This window comes from Apaloderma vittatum, unplaced genomic scaffold, assembly GCF_000703405.1.
Source record: "Apaloderma vittatum isolate BGI_N311 unplaced genomic scaffold, ASM70340v1 scaffold14740, whole genome shotgun sequence".
Lineage (NCBI taxonomy): Eukaryota > Metazoa > Chordata > Aves > Trogoniformes > Trogonidae > Apaloderma > Apaloderma vittatum.
The window spans coordinates 1,783-15,545 of NW_009696331.1; the positions used below are offsets into that span (position 1 = coordinate 1,783).

Here is a 13,763-nt window from a genome sequence, read left to right on the forward strand (position 1 = left end):
GGAATAGGGAAGTGATCATGTCCCTGTACTCAGTGCTGGTGAGGCCACAGCTTGTGTATTGTCTTCAGTTCTGGGCACTGCAGTGTGGGAAATACTGAGGTGCTGGAGTGGGTCCTGAGAAGGGCAGCGAAGCTGGTGAAGGGACTGGAGAACAAGTCCTATCAGGAGTGGCTGAGGGAGCTGAGGTTGTTTAGTCTGGAGAAGAGGAGGCTGGAGGGACACCTTATCGCTCTCTACAATTACCTGAAAGGAGGTTGTAGTGGGGTGGAAGTTGGTTTCTTCTCCCAAGTTACTAGTGATATGATGAGAGGAAATTGCCCCATGTTGCGCCACGGGAGGTTTAGATTAGGTATTAGGAAATATTTCTTTACTGAAAAAGTGATGAAGCATTGAAACAGACTGCCCAGGGAAGTGGTGGAGTCACTGTCCCTGGAAATGCTCAAAAAATGTGTAGATGTGGAACTTTGGGATATGGTCTAGTGGACTTGATGATCTTACAGGTCTTCTACAACCTTAATGATTCTAGGATTTATCCAAGGCACAGTTAGGAGCCAGCTGAATTAGTTCCAGTAGTAGCAACTTGCTTCTGGTGCTTCTTGCATCCAGGAAGGTTATTATGAAGCCCTCATGGATTACCTAATTACCTCATGGTAATTAGCACATGTGCAATAACCTGGTGGCACATGATTGCGTGTGCCTGTATTCAGAGCCAGTGACTATGCATATGCAGAGCATGTGTGTGCCTCCGAGGCACAGGGAATGCAGAGTGCAAGTAGCTGCTGTGATACAGGATCAGAGGACAACTGACTGGAGAGCTCCTGCTTTGCCTATATGAAGGTTTGAAATGCATCAGGGCTATACTCAAGTGTAGGTTTGTGACTGTCAGTTTGAAGTTCGATTTATTGTTATTGATATGCTGGACCGTTGTGGGATAGTGTTTTTACGGATTTTTCGTAGGCAACCTTTATCAGCACAGGAAAGCGTAGGTTTCTTACTGCATAAGCCACATTGGGAGCTTGCAAGCTGCTGATACTGGCTTACTTACTTTAAAACATTATCACCTTATAGGGAAAAAAGCATTAAAAGAATAGGACAAAAAAGGTAATCTCATTTTTATTCATAAGATTTTAAAGGGCTTTTCTTGCCTTGTACTTCATTCTCTAACAAAGGCTCTGAGTTTCCCATAAATAATGTTTACGGAGCTGTTGTCATAGACATATCAACGTGTTGGACAGCGTGGTTATTTTAAGAGGAGCTGTAGTCCCTCACAGTATATGCATTCAAAACTGATACATTGAATGATATATAGGACCAACAATTATTGATTCTAATTGCCTTTCATTTAGCGTTTTAATGCTACTACTGAAACTTTAGCCTTCTACCAAGAAGCCCAGAAGCAGACCTCTGAGTAAGTTGCCATAAATTCATTTTTAAGAACTGATATTTGTAACGATGAGGTGCCACAACATGCCAGACTTGAAATGGACTGTAAGAAGGATTAGTCTAAAATATGTGATCCCTTGCGTTTTTTTTCTGCAGTAAAACACAGTAAGTTTTAGTGAGATACATGTTTTCCTTTCTTCTGGATAAAGTTAATTATGTAAAGTCAGTCAGTGGCTCTACACAGGAACATCACAACGAAGAATACGTGATTTAAGATACTATTCAAATTGCATAGTTGATGGATTACTTTTCATAAACTAACAGATATAAATTTGTTCTGATAAACCACATGTAAGAAACATATTTTCAGCTGGCTGAATGCCATCTGCTTAAAACAACTATATTTTGAAGTCCGGAGGTCTGTGTTTCTTAATTTTCTTGTTCAGGGCACAATATTACCTTTGATAGTTTAGCTCACTTGAATCAAAACTTCATCTAAAATTCTTAAAATACTGTTGTGTGAGAAGGATGTTGTGAACATCCCTCAACATTAAAGGTGTGCCTAAAGGGTGAACAGACATATTCAGGAATAAAAAGGTCAACAGAATGATATTTAGAAATGGCTGTTTCTAAGTCATCTTGTGAACAGGTGTCCTGGAAGTCAAATTAATAGATCCTGGTCTTTGCAACAGGATTTTTTTTTTCTTAATAGAATTCCACATATGTTCTTTGGCAGCGTAACTTAATGATAGATTTTTATATATAGAAACTGGCTGCAAATAGTTGCCTGACTTATTAGACGAGTGTGCTACCAATCCAGTAGGCAAATATTTGAACTGCCTGAGTATGATGGAGCTTGTACAAATAGATGATTCATTTCCTTAGAGAAAATAATGCCTCCCTTCTCACACACCCATATGCCTCAGATTTCTTAAATATTAGCTCTTATTTTTATTTGGCATAATCCCCAGTAAAATGAGTTCTGTGGTCGTTAGGGCTTAATCAGCATAATCTCACTTGTTCAATTAAGAGTGATATAATTCCTTTATGTATACTAAATAGTGAATGTGAGCTTACACTTAGGGTTTCATGTGATTCTTCAAATAGAGAACGATTCAGGTTGAGATGTATTAATGAAAGGTTGATGCAAGAAGTGCTGTTACTGCTTGGTCTGAGATGCAATAGAAGAGTTTCTAAGCAGTAGAGGCATAGACATCTTTACCACAAAAATTTCTGTTTGCAAGAAATGGTGTCTTAGTCCTGTCCGAAAGAGCAAAGACTGAAAAATTGCATACGCTGAATGTTCATGACAGTAAAGCTTCATACACATTATTTTAAGGTTTAGACTTGATTCAGGATTTTCATTTTTATAGTGTAATAATAAATTTATTCACATTTTGTCATCTGCTTAATTTTGTGGGAAATAGTTAATAATTCAGGAAGGATTGGAGCACTGCTTGTATATGGTACTGCCTTTTTCAGCCTGGTACAGTTAAAATCCTTAAGTGAAACATTACAACTAGAGTAGCTGATCAGGAATAGATTTTGTTAGCAAGTTCTGCAATGTTTCCACTGTTTTTTCTGTGTCCGTCTGGGCCCTGAGGTAACTACAAAATAGGGATTTTTGGTCTGTTGTTGTTAGTAGTTCACAGGAAGTAGGAAATGTTCTAGGACAGCAATAGCTGACATCAGAACAGGTTTGAGACTTGTGACTAAAGACAGCGGTGCCAAACCCAGCTAGAGCAGTGCTCACTTCATTAATCTTTTTGTCTTCTTGTAGTTATGTATTTCTGCTTGTCAGATTGGGAAACACCTATAATTATGGATGTATCTTTGTACTGCTTTGGAAGGTTATCTGGGCAAGCCTGTGCTCTCCTCTGGTATTGCAGCATTGGCAGGATTGCTGTGGTCTGATGTTTCCCAAGTGCTTTGTTAAAAGATTATTCTGCTAACAGGTGTGTTCCTTCCCAGGTAGAATGCCATGTTTACAGTTTCTGTGGAAAAGCAGACGTTGGCTGGGTTATTTGGTGGATGCCACTTAGCTTCAGTAGAATCATTAGTGGAATTCAAAGAACATTATGGTGACTGAAACTGCTAGACAAGACTAGTTATTTACTTACAAGTTTTTCTTTGATAAAGACAGCTCAGGCAGAAGGGCTTGTAATATACTTAGTTGACCTTACCATGCCCTTGAGCAGCCTAGATGTAACATAGATGAGGGATGTGTATTTCCCTTATGTCTGTACATCTCAGTTCAGAGTCTGGATGTCATGAGTTCTGCCATACAGTTTGTATAGTAATTTTCAATCTTCTCCTGCTCAGAATTGTGGTGGTTTTTTTTTTGTGTGTGTGTGTGTGGGGGGGTGTTTGTTTGTTTGTTTGATTGCGTTTTTTTAGAGCCTAATATGCTCCTCTGGTCATAAAAGCTATTCCAATTAAAAGGACTCCAATAAAAAGGAGCTGTCATCTGGCCCCGTTCTGGTGTGCTTGTGCCTCACTTTATAGTGTACCCTACATGGAGGACAAACAGTTGATGACTTCAGAAAAACAGATTTTAGTTTTATTTGGGCAATGGGGAGCATAGTTACTTTCATAACAAGAATCTTATCAAGTAGTTATTATTATGTGATGTAACTTACTGGCAGTCAAGACTCATCCTACTAGACCCCTGGCAGTATCATCTCTCTGTGTATACTTGTTCCAGTACCCCAAATGTACAAGTAATCGAGTTATGTATATAGAATATTTTGCATCTGATGTGCCAGTGAGCTCTGATACTGTATTGTTGGATGTTTCAAGAGATAATGTTGGGTGTTTTGAGAGATAATGCACTATTGCAGTCATTTCTTATTTCCACCATCTCAAAGAGACTGTAGTCCATCAAGTCTTCAGGAAGAGGATCCTAACCTACCTGACAGTGACTCTGATCCCTGAGGATGTTTATCATATTTAGGAATAACTACCACCCACCTCCCAAACCTGGGAAGCCTCTGTGTGCCCTTTGCAAGTTCTGCAATGACTGCAATGTTGTAAGAGAAGTATCTGTTGTTTATGTACTGAGTTCACTACCATAAACACTGTTTTGGGTCAATGAGATACGACTTTCTTAAACTGTTAAGTATTTTACCAGCTTTTAATGGTTATAATGTTATTGAAAATCAGGTTATATACAACTATTTACTGTAAAACCTGTCAGTCTTATGGTGTTATGGATAATCATGTCTTTATTTCCAGTAAAATAGCAAAATTGTTTCTTAAAGTGTGTTAGAAGACCTGTCCGACCCATTATACAAATATTAATTCCTAGTACTCTCCAAACCTCTGAGGAAAAAGCCTTCCATTACTTTCCATCTTTGATTTGCAAAACTAGAAATGGAACAGATTAAAGGACCATCTCAGGATTTGGGAAGTTTTGCTTTTGTATCTGGGTTTTGTGTTGAGTATCCTCCCCTGGGATAAATGGATATTCTTGTTATAAGTGTCTTTTATGTAGTATGGACACAATTACTACATCTCAAACAAGAATATTTGTTTTTTAAGAAAGGGAAGCAGATTTTTTTTAAAAATCTTTTATCTGTCTGTTAAAGAGTGCTTTTTGCACAGCACTTCTTTTGCTAGATCTCCTCTTTTCCGACATTAGGCATAGTCGGAGAGTCAGTGACTTGGAGGAGGAGAAGAATTAACAGAATTGACCTATTCATGTGAGAAAGTACTTGTGATGAAAGAAAAGTGGGACATATACACATGCGCACACAAGCTAAGCAGAAAATGCTGACCAGTTTTTTATGTTGACCGTATGCTCTCCATTTACCAGTGATTCTGGAAATGTTACTTCATTGAAAGAAATGTGACTAGAAGTTCTTTCAGGAATCATGATAATAAAGAGTTCCAGGGAAGCTAGAGGAAGAAATTGTTGACTATTTGGAGAAATACATCTCAATTCCAGTTTGATCTCTCTTGAATTTCATCAAAACCCTTCCTGCTTGATGTTGCAGCATCAGTGGTTATTAGCGCATCATTTTGTCAGCATAAAGTTGTTTTTCTGGAAACAGCCATTAAGGAATCATGCACTGGTTTGCACTGGATTCTGTGGGCAAAGCCGCTGACTGTTAATGAGCTCTTGTCTGGCAGCCAGGAAAGCAATAGAGAATGGAAAATACCAGTATAAAAAGAGAACCAGGAAAAAAGGGGCAGACTGCTTTATAGAGCATGCTTTCTAAGCCTAAACCCCATTGATTTAAAAACAAGTTAGATACTTAGAGTTTTGCTTTTTTGTGTCAAGGGCAATGACTGAAACTTGGTAAAGTCATGAGAGCAAAAGATATTAAAAAATGGAATCACGTTAGGTCTTTGGGATGAGCAGGAGGGTTTTCATGAATCTGACATGCTTCTAAAAAATAATACTTGGTTCCTTTGCAGATAATTTATATGTACTTTGGTCTCCAAAAGGTCCATCTCTAAGATAGCAAAGCAGAGATGGAGAGGCAACGTGCCCTAATGAATCTGAGAAGCCTCAGAGAAGTTCCCTCAGACCACAGTGTTTCCTAGATCCTGCTTTCAGTTCATCATTCCTCTTCAGCATGTTTTTTTTCCATTTTTATCTCTAAAAAAAAGTTCCTTTCTCCTAGGAAACATACGAATGCAGTGAAAGAAGGAGAAATGGATTGGGTTAAGCACAGTTTCATGTTCAAGTACCCTGTATGTGTCTGATGCAAGTGAGCTGGTTAGATGGAAGCAAGATGCCTTTCCTTCCTTATTCTGTTTAGTGTCTCATGCACTTTCAAGATAAATTAATCCACAGGGATACTGTGTCTAGACTGTCTATTTACTGTAGAAAGGGAGAACCTGAAGCTAAAGAGGCTTGGGAACTTCCAAGATAGGCTGCTTGTGGAAAGCTTTGCAAGTGTTAGTCTCTGAGTCAAGGGCAATTGAACTGTAGAGACCCACCTCCCAAAGAGGTCTTGAAAATGGTTATATTCCTGAAGAGTGTAGCTATATAGTTTTTTAGTATAGAGAATAGCTGCTGCTGAGACCTAATTAGGCATGATCTGAGCATGGAGTTCATAACTGATATTGAAGTTGTTTCTGTAGGTTTGTAATATTTGCTGGTCTTCTCAGTTGTAGAAGAGAATGTCTGAGATACTTAAAAGGAAATGTGAGAAGGCTTTCAAGATGTTCTTTTTTGTAAATGAACCTCCAGAAACAACACTTCCTTCTAATTCTGAGTCATCACTTGACTTCAAAATTGTTTATCCCAATTATTAAAAATTGTAGTTGTTTTTTAAAATTTACTTAAGCAAGATCACCTATTCCTGTTACCTACTTAAACTCCTTTTCCACTTCTGCCATGCTCCTGCTGTCAACATTTTGTGACAAAGGTGTGGTGGGACAGTATATCATGATTTTTTTTTTTCCTTATTCATTGAGTTATTATTAGTAAAACTGCATTATAAGACACAGGCATTCATGTGGGCTTTACAGGATGTAATTTAAATCTTGCAAAGCTTTACTGTCAGCAGTTCAAATCACTGGGCTTTCTTCATGGTGTACGCTGTTTTCCATTTGGTTCCTCAAGCGTGCTAAGAAACCTGATCTTGTTTCTTAGGTGCAGATTTTGAAATGAAGGTTTACACCTGTGTGGCAAAGCATAAAATATGACAGGAATGCTGTAATATTGGTACATCATAAATCTTAAAATTTGCATTTGGAGCCTCGGATCTCACTCCTGGTGAGCTAACGGTTCTAGTGATCAGACAGAGAATTAACGCATCATGACAATCCCATTGTTTGCTTTTCAGTCAATGTTTAAAATAATGATTTCTGTTGCTGCTTTCCAGTTTAACAAATGGCGGCACAGTGTGTGACAAAGGTGGAGCTGACGATTGCCTGCACCAGTCTCTTGGATAAAGATGTTGGTTCCAAGTCAGACCCACTGTGTGTGCTTCTCCAGAACACGAGTGGTCAGCAGTGGTATGAGGTACAGCAGAATGCTTCTCATGAATCCCTTAAAAACACGGTCAAGCTTGTTGGGCCTTTTAAAACACCGGAATATATGATTTCATTAAAATATTTTAATATATACCAGCGTCTCTGAATACTTTTCATTAGATTATCTCTGTCACAGTTATACAGGCAGCACGCTAGTAATAATTTTCTAATAAATACTTATTCCTGTCTGATGTGTAAGCACTATTTCCCCAGCCATGGATAAGCAACAGAAGAAGCCTTCTAAGTGCTTACATGTGCTTTTATAAATACAGGACTCTAAAACTAGGGTCTCATCCTGGATTTGATAATTTATCGTTTTTATGTTGGTCTTCCCTGTGCAAGAATAGATGCCACTTACAGGGAGCAACGGAAAACTGGACTTCAGATATCTCTGACTTAGAGCAGTGGTTTTTGTAATATAATGTGGTTTTTTATATTTGATGAAAAGTTTCTAGGAAGCTAGGGCCTTATATTTTATAATAACAAGAACTTTTGAAAGTCTTTAGTAATATGTTATTTGATTGGAGTGCTTGGTTGGTGGAATACTAGATAAAGTGATATCTTTCTAACTGCAGGTTGATCGCACAGAAAGAGTTAAGAATTCCTTGAACCCAAAGTTTGCCAAGAAATTTCTAATTGATTACTATTTTGAGCTTGTTCAGAAACTTAAATTTGGAATATATGACATCGATAACAAGACCTTTGATCTGAGTGATGATGACTTCTTAGGCGAATTTGAATGTACGCTGGGACAAGTAAGTATGCAGATGATTTCCCTTAGAATTAAGAAAATACAAGTTACTGCAAGTCATTAACCACTTCAACTTAAATGTATCACTATGTTTTTCTGTAGTTGGAGTACTCTTTAAGTTGGCTAGAATTCCCTTATTTGTTTTTTTTCAAGCCTCAGTTCAATGAATAACCATGTTATTTGCAAAAGATTTTGAGGTGATGCCCTGAAATATACTTTAGGATGGTGTCTGAAAGTAAGAGCACTGTCAATGAGCATAGGGGTGTCTTTATTTAGTCCAATACTCAAATTCTAGTTTTTATGCTTTGTGAAAAGAGAATTGGTGTATAGCAATGTAAAAGTGTACACAAGGGTCATGTTAACCTCGTAATTTGATTTTCACTCAAGACAAGCAGTGATTGTGGTTCTGCTTGCTGTTGATTTTGCTCCTGTTTCCCTGTCACATTCTTCTATTGCTGCTGTCCTAATCAGGCAGCTTCTTTGTCACTTATTCTTTCTAATAGATCATTTGAAGGCACTTCTCAGGAGAGTCTTCTGGGATTTTTTTTTTTTTCCCTCCCATGTCTAAAATGTTTTTAAGTGCATTATAAAGTGCATTGTCCAATGAAAGTTTACAACTGTTTAAAATCAACCATTCATTCCTAAAGTAAAAAAGGACCTATGGAACGAGTAGACACACTTCTGAGAAAGCATTGCCCGAAGAGGATAAAATAAAATCAGCTAGAAGCACTGCAGGGGCAGACTGATATTTGTTTCTGTTGACAAACTGTGTTTATAAATCTGTTTGCTGAAGCTGTTCATGAAATGTAGCTTGCATGAGTTTGAATGGTATGTATGAAAAACTTCAGAACAGTTTGAGACTAAATTATGGTATTGTTTTTGTCCATGTATGTTTATCATATTACTAGAAGACATTTTATTTCATATTGCTCCTCAAACTTTGCATGTGTTCATCTGCGTATGTATTTTAAATTTTTTTGTGTGTCAGGTATTACCTGTTTATTTATATGAGACCATGGGAAGTAAATGTAATACTGTCATCTTCTTGATGAAGGAAAAAAATCCTAAAATGAAAATACCTCACTATTCATTCCTTTGAAAATCTACTAAATAATAATAGTAGATTAATGCTTCATACTCAAATTTTGTCTTGGCAGATAGTTTCTAGCAGGACTCTAACAAAACCATTAGTACTCAAAAATGGCAGACCTGCTGGGAAAGGAAGCATTACGGTAAGAAAATTCAGACAATAAATATCTTCAGTGTTTATTTTTAGATGTTCTTGTGGAGGTTTTTTTTAGTTAATTAGTGCCTTGAACACACCGTGTCTAGTCTACAGTGCTGTAAGAAGTGTCTTAAAGCTCTTTTTTTTACCTTCACTAATGTGTCTTTGTCACTCGAAGGAGAGCAGCCCACCCTTCTGCATCTATAAGTCTCGTTGCATCCCTCTAAAATAATTAGGACGTCTGATACGCTACTCTTTGTGCAGTATCTGTAATTGTCAGTGTCATTCTCTAGTGAATCCCAATGTCAAATCATATTGTTCTCTCACTTCCCACTATTTTTTAGTGCTTCATCTGTGAGCAAACATTTTTATTTTTTTAATGGACTTGTCGTAGGATCATTGTGAATATGAGAAAACTATGTAGTTCCTGAATAGAAAACAAGTATTTTATTTTGTTTGCATATTAGATTACAGCAGAAGAAGTGAAGGATAACAGGGTGGTTGTATTGGAAATAGAAGCAAGGAAGCTGGACAATAAGGTATTTAAGTGATTGCTGATTCTTTGATAAAGTCATAAAATCAGAATCTTATTAAAGCAGGAGACGTTACAATGATCATTCTTATTTTTTTGCTGAAATAATTAAATATGTTAAGAATTTTTTTTCATACACTAAAAAACAAGTTGAGGAAAGATAACTTCAGAGTAACTGGATGAACTCCTTAGTAAACTAACTTCATCGTAGTCTTTATTCTATTAAGTATTCTTTTACCCATACTGTCAGGTATTTAGATGTGGATACTACAGAACTTTTATGCCTAACTTGACAGATAATATCCTGTTTTCTTTTTCTTTTTTTCAGGTGATAATGTAATCAGACTTGCATTTCTTTATTTAAAGCTTTTGTTCCTTTAATATTTAGTTTACTTTCTGTTAATCTAAGTGTTTTTTAACTACCATGTAATGGCATTCATGCCACAGGCTGTTCTGGGATAATGGCATGTTCTTTAAATACAGGACTTCTTTGGAAAGTCCGATCCTTATCTGGAATTCCACAAGCAGACTGGAGATGGAAACTGGGTGATGGTTCACAGAACAGAGGTAGGATATTTTCAGTCAACAACCTACAAATTCAGGTTATTTGCCGTGTCACAGCACTAGTGGTACAGTGCCTTACAAAAAAAGAAGAAAATGGTCCAGTGGTTCACGTGCAGAGCAATTAGAAATTGCCTCAGCTCTTCCACTGATGTTCTGGTAGCCTGGGAAGTCTATGATATATACTATCCTATTTTAAAGGAAAATACTTTTGGTTTTAAAGAAAAAAAAAAACACCACACAACCAAACACTCTGCAATGTAAAAGAAAACAAATGTTTTGAGAAGGTGCTGCATAATCATAGAGGGAGATTAGTCTCGGTGCTACTCTGAGGGTAGAGTTTGGGTGTTCCCATGACCGTGCTGTTCTTATATCGGTGTCAACCAGCTGTACCGTTTACTAACTAAAGTAATTATACTAAATGCTTGCATAGCAAGGACAAGCCAAGGATAATGCTGAGTGAGGGGAAAACCTGCTTGAGCAGCAGCAGCATCGTTCCACCCAGGAGGAGGTGCAGAGTTCCCATGATAGCAGCTGACAGAGTCAGAGTAGGTTCCAAATGGTCTCGCTGCAGTGGAAGCTCAGGCCCAAGGCACGACTGAGGTGTTCACGTGTTTGGAGTGGTCACAGTATTAAGTCTGAAGCCCTGATGTCAAAGAAGTATAAATCCTTTTTGTGTCAGATTTATAAAAATAGTTTCTCTCATGAGGTGGTGGTTCTGCATAAAACGTGTCTCTTTCATGAGAATTTCAGTCATCTTCAATTCCAGTAATGAATCCAGAATTTGCTGTTCCAGCCTAGAACTGGCTGGAGTTTTAGTTCTTTGCTACAGATTTTAAAAAACTCCTTTTTATGTTGCTAACTATTATTTTCATAAACTATTGTTTTCATTTTCAAAGAGATATTTCTTTCTTTGTACTCCTACAGTGCTGGAAGTATGAGTATTATTGGATTTTATTAATTAAGTATTGCTTGTTATGTTTAGGTTCTTGTGCTTTATAACGTCGTTATTTGGTGTATTTGCAATATTACAGATACTTTCCAGCTGACAAATCCTGAAGGTTCTTCATTATTATTCTTAAATATCTCAACTTGAGAGATCTCAACTTGAGAGATCTTTCTGCTTAACTGTACCATGAATTTCTTGAAGGAATATTTCCATAAGTGGCATTTTAGGATAAATATAAACTGAAGTGAATTGTAATCTCCAGAGCGTTGATGTTTTCAGAAATTCCAATGTAATATTTTTTCCACATTTTTTTGTTAAGTCACACTTTTATGTATGTTCGTGTATATATATATATGTGTCTGCTTATTAAAAAAAAAGCTAATATTTTTGTAAAAAGATTTCTTTTTTTGCAGCGCAGTAGCTGAATAATATAGTAGATCACAGTGCAGCCTAGGAAAATATGAGATTGAAAAATACTGTTCTTTTTTGGATAATGGTACTGCCTATTAAGAAAGTTTAGTTTGTTTATGTCCCATATGTTAGGGTTTGGACTGCAGGAATTGATTGACAGCCATATTAGTCAGCTGGTTTTGCTTACAAAAATCATGGCACAAAGGTATGAGCCACTGCAATGATGACTTGCCACCCTTGTGAACAATACTATATACGTATTTTTTTTAAACAGGTTATTAAAAACAACCTGAATCCTGTTTGGAGGCCCTTTAAAATCTCTCTCAATTCCCTGTGTTACAGTGACATGGATAAGTCAATCAAGGTAATGTATATGAAATGTGTGCATGAATTAATGCATAAAAAAATTATGCTATGTAATAAATGGAAGATATGTTTTCAAGTTATTGCCTCTTTTTGTTTCAATCTGAATTGAAAGTATTAGGTTTCTTATTCTTATTTGAAAGTTGTGGAGATATAACTGCACTCCTTAGGAAAAAAAATAAAAAATATCACAACTGTGATGTGTTACTGATAAAAGTTGGTCTTTGAAAGTCTGGGAAACCAGTTGAACAAAAGTAGCTTTGAAACATCCAATTTATATACAGTTCTAGTGTTGCATCAGCCAGTATTGGTCGTGTTAAGATATTGTGTAGCAAAAGATGTGTTATAAAGGCTAGAGTATGTGTCTTGGTTTGAGCTAAAAACCCCAATTCTTTTTAGTGATTTTTACTTTCCGGTTTAGTCTCTTCTCAAAGGCTGCATGTTCTGAAGTCAGCAGCATGTTTTTGCAGACAGTGTGTGCTACTGGCAGTGATAACACCTGATGTTTACAGTCACTGCCTGGGACTGGGATGCAGAAAGGCTCTGGCTTATGGTTAGTCCTGTAGTGACCAAGGCCACTGCTGGCTCTTGTGTGCCACGCTGGGGGCCAGGAAGTAGGAAGGGTCACGAGGAAGTAAAAGGTTGCACCTCCAAGGGGTAATAGGCAGGACAGGTGACCAACAAGAGAATTCCATAACTTATGTCGTATATAGTGATCACGAGAGTTTCTGGCTCTTTCCCCTTGATCTGCAGTGGCCGGTGTCCAGGGAGGACTCTGTCCGATCTCCTGCTTTTGGTCCAGATCCTGAGTTCCCGTATCCAGCTCCCTTCATCCAGCTCCCTTTATCTGCCACTGAGCCTGAGGCTTCCCCAGTCTCACCTGCTCTGCAGCATCAGTGGGGAGTGCTATCGTGGGAGGAGGGGTTCGTGATTGGGTTCAATATCGGGCTTATATGTAGTTGTGTATAGTTCTTTATTTTTATCATTTCACTATTATTTCCATTATTGTTTCATTAAAGCTGTTCTAGTTTTCTCTTTCCTAACCCATAAATCTCCGCCTCATTCCCTTTTCCTTCCCGTTTGTGGGGGAGAGAAGGGGCTAGAGAGCGTCAGTCTGTATTTAGTGGCCAGCCCAGCCCTAACCCACGGCAGTGCTTTGTTGTATATTAGGGCTCTTGTAATACTTTACTACCAGTGCCACAGGTAACACAAACAAAGTGCTTATTATACTGCCTGATACGGTTAATTGCATTTAATATACCAGTTGGGATAGCAGATGTAGACCAGATGTAACAACTGTTTCTCTTCAGATGAAACTGAACTTTCTGTGAGAAAGGCAATTAAACCTGTGAAAAGATATTTCTACCAGGACTGGTCTTTTTATGCATTGTCTCTTCAAATCATATATTAAATAAATTATAAATTAGTGTCCAATGATAGGACAAGGAGAAATGGATTTAAATTGAAGGAGAATAGGTTTAGATTGGATCTTAGGAAGAAATTCTTCAGTCCAGGGGTGGCAAGACTCTGGAATAAGTTGCCCAGAGAGGTTGTGGCTGGCCCCCCCCTTGGGGGGGTCTAGGCCCGGGTGGATGAGGCC

At 37.7% G+C, this 13,763-nt stretch overlaps 1 protein-coding gene across 1 annotated transcript in view; it reads left to right on the top strand.

Moving 5' to 3' along the window:
* Window positions 1-7,217: 7,217 nt before the first annotated feature.
* The window catches only part of CPNE3 (copine III), a 20,582-nt gene continuing 14,036 nt past the window's right edge, over window positions 7,218-13,763 (top strand). Inside the window, exons 1-6 of the mRNA XM_009874526.1 lie at window positions 7,218-7,360; window positions 7,947-8,126; window positions 9,280-9,354; window positions 9,815-9,886; window positions 10,363-10,446; window positions 12,075-12,164. Of these exons, the coding sequence (XP_009872828.1) occupies window positions 7,229-7,360; window positions 7,947-8,126; window positions 9,280-9,354; window positions 9,815-9,886; window positions 10,363-10,446; window positions 12,075-12,164 (633 nt within the window). The 5' untranslated portion in view covers window positions 7,218-7,228. The remainder of the gene's footprint in view (window positions 7,361-7,946; window positions 8,127-9,279; window positions 9,355-9,814; window positions 9,887-10,362; window positions 10,447-12,074; window positions 12,165-13,763) is intronic.